Genomic DNA, 7,540 nt, shown 5'->3' with positions numbered 1-7,540 from the left:
GACGATGGACGAGTTTATTGATGTCCTGCGACGATTCTTTATGCTGCTACACAGGCACAACATTAAGCTCAACGCGAAGAAGAGCGTCATTTTCAAGCGTGAGGTGACATGGTGTGGTCGCGTTATCTCTGGCGATGGTGTTCGTCATGATCCGCGCCGTATCAGTGCATAGACGGAGCTTCCACTGCCATCGACAGCCGCCGAGCTGCAATACTTCGTCTGTGCATCCAATTGGCTTCGTGATTCTATCGTGGATTTTGCGCGTATATTCTCTCCCTTTCTGGCTAAACTCGATGCCGAGAAGAAGAAGGTCGGTCGGCGCAACCGTAACGCACTCAATGTTAATATCCAATGGACGGAGCTTGAGTGCGCGGCCTTCAGTGCAGCTGTTGCTGCCATCAAGCCCACGGCCATGATGACTTTTCCAGTAGAAGGAGATGACCTGTGTATGTTCACGGACGCAAGCCTGAATGGATACAGCATTGTCGTGACAGCAGTCCGTAATTGGGACGGCTCCCGACCAGCCGATGAACAAGATCACTCGCTGGTTATATGTAAAGGTGGTGTTTTTCGCGACGCTCAACTTCATTGGCCTATAATCGAGAAGGAGGCGTTCCCGATAATCAAGGCCTGCTCAGATCTGGAATACCTTCTGCTGCGTCAGAAAGGATTTAGGCTCTGTTGTGACCATGCCAATCTCATCTACCTATTCTCGCCTACAATGGATGTCAAGCAACATGTCCACGATCGTCTGCAGCGCTGGTCGCTGCGTCTCCTCGGGTTACGATACACTATCGAGCATATTTCAGGGGAGCGTAACTTGTGGGCCGATATCATCTCTAGGTGGCTACCACGTGAGATGGTTCATGTCCGTGCTGTCCAAACCCGTCGCCAGACTCCATCAGTCGTTTCCAACTTATCCCGCCTAAGGCCGCTGGCGGACGCTGAGTTTGTATACCCAGGGTCTTCGGACATTATAGACGCACAGGCATCAGCTTCTCGGTTTCTACTTCGCTGCCGGTCGTGGAGGAGGGAGAAGTGTTGGCTGTGGACCACAAACCATGGATTCCGACAAGCGCTAAGGATCTACTATCTCGCATTATGGTAGTGGCACACTGTGGTGCACAGGGTCACAGAGGTGAAGCTGCTATGGTGGCGCTACTCGCCGACAGATTCTTCGTGGTGAATCTCAGCAAGAAGGTGTCTCAATTTGTCAGATCGTGTCTAATATGCAAGCACGTCAAGGGCCCCCGACAGATCCAGAGACCCTATGGCCCTACTTTCACAGCAAGGACAAGGAATCAAGCACTTCACCTACCTTGGTGACACCTTCGACGAAGTGAAGTATGTGTTGGTGCTCAAGGCCTCTTTGACACACTTTTGTGAACTGTTTCCATGTTCCAGCCCGACGGCGTATGTGGCCGCAGAGGCTCTTATCGATTGGTACAAGAGGTATGGATGCCCAACCATTTTGATTTCTGACCAAGGAGTTCACTTGCGGAACCAGACTGTGGATAACTTCTGTGCACGGCTCAAGATTGAGCGTTCATTTCTCGCCTGTATACTCGCCGTGGCTCAATGGCACCGTAGAACGCATCAACAGAGACCTGCTACAGGTACTGCGCGCGCTACTCATTGACTACGGGCTCGATTTTCACGAGTGGACCTATTTGTTGCCTGTGGTTCAGGCGAATCTCAACCACACACCGATGCGTTCGTTAGCTGGTCATTCTCCCACTGAGCTTTTTACAGGACTGCAGTCACCATCTGCCCTCGATATGGTCGTTCGTCCGGCCCAGAATGGCGAAGAAATTCTGATTGTGGATCTCGAGGACGTGGAACCTCAACTGGCCAAGCTGCGGCTGTCGCTGGAGGGATTACACAAAGAAGTCGTGGACATTAAGGAGCGCAAGCGGTTGGCGGACATGCAGGAGAAAACTGGCGTGGTGTGCAATTTCGATGTTGGAGATTATGTTCTGTGGTCCAAAATCGATCAGCGACTACCCAGCAACAAGCTACTTGGCCAGTGGCTGGGTCCATTTCGCATTACGAAGGCACTTCCGCACGCGTTCAAGGTGGAGCATCTGGTGAGTGGTAAAGGGTACGAAGTACACGGCTCCCGTCTGAAGTATTACGCTGATGCTGACCTTAACATGGACGTAGAGATGATGGAGTTGGTCACGTCGCAAGGTATCGTGCTGGATGTGGCAGCTTTCAAAGATCATCGCTACAACAAAGAACTACAGCGCTGGGAGCTGTTGGTGAAATGGGCTGGCCTACAGCCTATCGAGAATAGCTGGGAGAGCTTTAACACGATGCACAAGGACGTGTCACAAGCAGTGGTCGACTATGTTGAGTCGGCTGGAGACGACCTACTGCATACTCAACTACAGTAGCTACAAGCGAGACGCGCGAGCTGCAGCTTTGTGCGGCTGTGTGGTGCTGCCGACGTTCTGTCAAGCTGAAGCTCGCTGAAGGTGACAGCGTGCTGTCACCTCACTTCTTCAAGAGCACATGCATTCACTCCACTCGAGCATCATCAGCTGATGCTCCGGCGCCAACCGCCATGGTCGCCACTACATGTTGTGTATGAAGACGGCAAGAACTTCAAGCCTGCGTGCCATGGACACGCAAGTTGCTGATGCTCAAGGAAGGAGCGAGCATCACCATGAACATCATCGGTGGTCCTGCTACAAAGGACCGCAGTGGACGACTAAGGAGTCTCCTAGGAGACCAGCAGTAAGTTCTAACTTTAGTATATCTCACTTTCTAATTCACCTTCCCGAGCTTAAGTCCCCGGTCTCGTGATAGTGCTCTGTTTCCATGCACTCAGCGCTTATCCATCTTCAAGCGCATTCGAGGGTGCTAGCTTCGCAACACGCCATGGAGCTGCACACAAGTAAGCAATAGCGGATCGTATGCTCCGCGTAGGGTCCATGGCATCGTCTTGACCTTATCGATGTCAAAAGGCTTCGTTCTTTCCAGCACCTCGTTATCTGCTGTGGCGTCGACATTAAAACCCCTTTCTTCCCAGGACATCCGCTTCTGCATGGTAAACGTTGGTGTTGTCGCACTGCCCTTACCTGATGTGCTCCACATGGTCAGCCACGTCGCTTCAAAACGAGTGCTGGTTTGCTGGTTACAGCCTAGCCATATCTTGTTTGAGCACTTCCGGCGCGGCACAAAGACTCTACTTTCTATTGTTCTGCAACAACACTTTGATGTGCTGACAGACGTGAAAGTAGCCTGAAACCTCTTTTGAAACTGATTCCAATACAAAACACGGTTTTCAAACCGACGCAGTGCAAATCATTATTAAAGCACCGTCGTAGCATACTAGAGCCCGTGCAGCACCATATAGTGGCACTCAACAGTGCAATCAAGGTGCAGTGTAATCTGACTGGCACCGTAAGCTTGTGATACCAAAGTTGCAAATAAATCCGTACCCTTTGAGCATATTATCGATATCAATCGAGTGGTTGACACGCTGCATTTAGCCAATCAAAGATTGACTATTTGCAGAGAAACAACTTCGTTGCCAATGGCCGGTAATGAACCTGTATTGCAGCCAGCTATGATACCGTATTCCTTTAGCCCTACTTTCTCTTTCGGTCTGGGGGGTACGAGATCAATTATGACTGGCCAGCGACTTATTTCCCAACGAGCAGCTCATCTCTACCCTTGGAGGCTAAAGGGTGGATAACATTCCGAAATAGACACTGAATGCAAACGCCGCAACAATGTTACTACTGGTGACGGTGTGTGCAGGGGCGATTGCCGCAGCCACGGACCGGCTTTGGGAGGACAGTACAAATAAGCTACTGTAACAACTTAATTTTAACGCGCTTACTGGTATCTGCGTGCTTCGATGCTTGGTTTCGAATTTGTGCTGTTCTCATTGCCTCTCTAGATGTTTGCTAGGCCTGGACCAGCTGCTGCAGCACTTGATCTGGTGGTAGTTAAGGGGCGGTGGACGCAAAATTTGGTTGGCGCAATATATGTAGGTTAATTAAGAAGGTGCGTGGTGTTTGCATTTCGTTGCCACCAACAAATTTTCAATTGACTGACAAAGAAGACAGGCAATTTAAAATTTAAATTAAACCAATTCTGAAAGGATGTACAAATACGCAACAAATTTATATTAGCCCCAGCAATCAAGGAAGTATGTCAGGAATTTGCTAACTTCGCTATTCCCAAACCACATCTCGACGGAAAGATCATGGCCTTGTGTGATTGGCGACACTCAAAAAATCCATGAGCCAGTCAAAGTAGTCTAAAACTTCATTTATGTGCTTGGCGACATCCCCAGTGCGAGCAGATAGGCATTCGGCGATATTGTGATTCGGCGATTATGCCACAGTACAAGAGGCACCCACGAACCAGTGGAATCGGACGCCAAAAACCTAAGCACAACCGTAGTGGCTTCACTAACCGACACAAGCATAGGTAGCAGACCATTCTATCAGCGGTGGGAGGATGAAGTAGATGATGCCAGCTATGTACCCGTTTCTTGGCGACAACGCCAAGGACCAACATCGTAAAGTGGCCTACAAATGGCGTAATACGTTTTTTTTGTATTTGTAGGAGCACTTTCAATCAACAGCTGTGACAGGCGTGGTGTATGATAGGGTGCCTGGTATCGTAGAACACAAGCTCCCCCAAGACACCGAAGTGGCCGTTATACAGTGAATAAACTTGTTTAGAAAGAAAGGCGTGTCTATCAGCTACGTAGGCTAAAACAGATCAGCCTCTAGCCCCCTCCCCCTCTCTGATACCGACATCCACATTACAGTGTATTCTCTGCCTCTTTTTTTTGCCTTTATCACCAATACTTAGATAACGTGGGGGGGGCGAACAAGATTCTCCACGAGACGTTCGACTCTTCGAGCAGCAGTGTTGTCACAGCCCGCCTTTACCGCCTTTTCAAAAGGCGCCTAAACCGGTTTAGGCGGAGGGTTTAGGCGATACGGCGGCCGCTTCGCCTTATCGTTTAGGCTCCTTTTCACAATAACTTTGCTTTTGTATAGTATACATTGCAGCTGGCAAGCTAAAACTGAGCCCTTCACAATAGCTCCCGCTCCTATTTAAAAGTTCGCATACAAGAACGCGTTACTACCCTCGCGTTCAGTCGTCGCTTCCCCGACGATCACCACCGCTAGGCTTCCCCGACACCCACATAGACCACGTCCGTGCTGGTGTACGTGCTCCTGCCGCCCGAAGTCGCTACAGCGTCCGTATTCTCGTACGCAATCTCGGCATCCACTTTGAATAACGTTGCCCCAGTCTTGCCCGATCCGCCGCAGCGTCCGCATTCTCGTAGGTGTTCTGGTCGGCGTCCGTGTTGGTTCTACGTGCTCCAGTCTTGTCCGAAGCCGCCGCAGCGTCCGCATTCTCGTACGCGTTCTGTTCGTCGGTTGCGTTGACTGTACGTGCTCCAGTCTTGCCCGAAGCCGCTGCAGCGTCCGTATTCTCGTACGTGTACTGGTCGGCGTCTGTGTTGGTTGTACGTCCTTCCGTCTGGCTAGAAGCCGCTGCATCAATCGCATTCTTGAGCGCGGTCTCGACGGCGTCCGTGTTGAATAACGTTTCTGCTGCCACTGTCCGAAGCAGCTGCTGCGTCCGCATTCTCGTACGTGCTCTCATCGGCGTCCGTGTTGGTCTACTTGTTTGAATCCGTTGGAGTGGCCGTCAATCGGCGTTTGTGGCTAGCAAGCTATCAGGTGGTAATTGGAGCAGAACATGGTGCGACCCCATGTATCAGAGCGAGACCACTTTACGCTGATGAAGGACGTTCCGAAAAGCAAAGCGAAGTATTCGTACTACACGTGTAAGCATTGCACGCTGGCTTACAACAAGGATCCCGACCTTGACCCACCTGAGCTACTCCTAGGACGCTCGTATAGCTACGTTGGACATTTGCGCAAATGTGAAGCATATCGGGCCGTCATGGAGAACTGTCGAGGGCAGTCAAGCGACGGTGGTAGCTCGAGCATGGGATCACCTCGCCGGCAAAAGCGTTCTGCAAACAAGCGTCTTCTTTTTTCGAATGAATCTCCTAAGCGCAACGCCTCGAAACGAGCGTCCCCGAGGGCAAAATCCCACCGAAGATTTTCAAAGCAACAGAAGCAAGAAACGGAAAGACTAGTGGTTGAGTTCCAGGTCGGAAATTTTTTACCCGATTTGTTCATCGAGCGGTCATGTACGAAAGCACTGTTGAAATACTTGTGCCCTGGAATAACGGCCTACATACCAGGAAGGCGGACGCTTGGCGGACGCATTACCGGGAGTCATGCTGGGCATTGCCGCTCCATCCAAACACAAAAGCTGAAGCAGATACAAATTAGCTCGGGGGGATTTGTCAACTTTTTGTCGGACGTGTTTCAGAACATTTCTCGTGAGCATGTATTTTGTTGTCAGCTGCTACTGTTTGGACATAGTCTTGCGTATGCATTGCCCAAGGCGGGCGCTCGGCACGACGGTGTGGCCATGGCTCAAGAGATGGAGATTATTCTGAAGCAGGCGCAAAATGAAGGGGGGAACATTGGTGCAGTAATCACCGATAACGCCGGTCAATGTGGGAGCGCTCGGCGCATCTTGGCTTTACGATGGCCTAACGTTACGTTTCTTTTCTGCTTTGCACATTGCATCAACAACATTGTCAAAGCAGTGTTAAAGTCATCTTTTTCTGGGATTGCCAAGGAGGCAACGGCAGCCGTTAAGTGCCTCAATGCGTCATCAGCTAAGTGGCTTGTCCGAGCTAGAGCCATGATGGAGGAATGCTACGACAAGCCGCTAGCGTTGTTTACACTTTGTGAGACACGATGGAATAGTATGCAGAGCTGTTTTGCCTCATTATTGAGAGCTCGTACTGCGCTGGAGATGCTAAGCAGCAAGTACCGTGGCTATAAATATTACCCTAGCTCGCTGAAGGTGTTCAACGATCCATCATTCTGGAGCAAGCTGACAGAGACGGAACAGGTTATTGCGCCATTATCGGAGTCATCATATCGGCTCCAACGCGACGAGAACACATTGGCAGATGTCGTTTTATCATTTCGTGATATTTTTGTGGGTTTCGACAACTTCTTTTTGGATTACCGAAGTGGACTAATTCAATGCGTAGAATCACGCTGGGAACAATGTGAACAGCCACTGTTCATGTTGACCTTTCTATTGAACCCGATGACGGCCGACGAAGAAAAAAAACTTGTGGAAAGAACCGACGACAGAAAGCGTGTCGTGGAGATGGAGGAACGCCTTATTGGTAGAGATATGCTAGACGAGAGCACTGAACAAGAGCATCGACAACAGTTTCAAGATAGCAAAAAAACAGCCAGAATCGCATCTTCGACACAGCTCGCAAAATTTGCTGTCTATTACTACCGTCGTCTAATTGGTGATGACTACGACTTTATTCGCAGTGATATGATTGAGTGGATAGATAATTCGCTGTCTTCCGCGCACCCGAGAGAGTTTCGATTTAACAAGGTTAAGTATTGGCAGCACGTTAAAAAGGAAAACCCAACAAGTGTTTTACCTG

General features: G+C 50.0%; 2 protein-coding genes across 2 annotated transcripts; one reads left to right on the top strand and one right to left on the bottom strand.

Moving 5' to 3' along the window:
* Window positions 1–5,223: 5,223 nt before the first annotated feature.
* PITG_12172 (uncharacterized protein) lies at window positions 5,224–5,625 on the bottom strand (the record flags this gene model as incomplete). Its single annotated transcript, XM_002900744.1, has 1 exon — window positions 5,224–5,625. One exon carries the CDS (start codon window positions 5,623–5,625, stop codon window positions 5,224–5,226), a length of 402 nt encoding a protein of 133 aa, XP_002900790.1.
* Window positions 5,626–6,486: 861 nt separating this feature from the next.
* PITG_12171 (uncharacterized protein) lies at window positions 6,487–7,165 on the top strand (the record flags this gene model as incomplete). Its single annotated transcript, XM_002900743.1, has 2 exons — window positions 6,487–7,044; window positions 7,124–7,165. The coding sequence occupies 2 exons, from the start codon at window positions 6,487–6,489 to the stop codon at window positions 7,163–7,165; spliced, it is 600 nt and encodes a 199-aa protein (XP_002900789.1).
* Window positions 7,166–7,540: the final 375 nt, after the last annotated feature.

This window comes from Phytophthora infestans, genomic scaffold (genome assembly GCF_000142945.1).
Source record: "Phytophthora infestans T30-4 supercont1.24 genomic scaffold, whole genome shotgun sequence".
NCBI lineage: Eukaryota > Oomycota > Peronosporomycetes > Peronosporales > Peronosporaceae > Phytophthora > Phytophthora infestans.
Note: the sequence above shows the minus strand (reverse complement) of the source record. Positions and strands in the feature narration are given on the sequence as shown.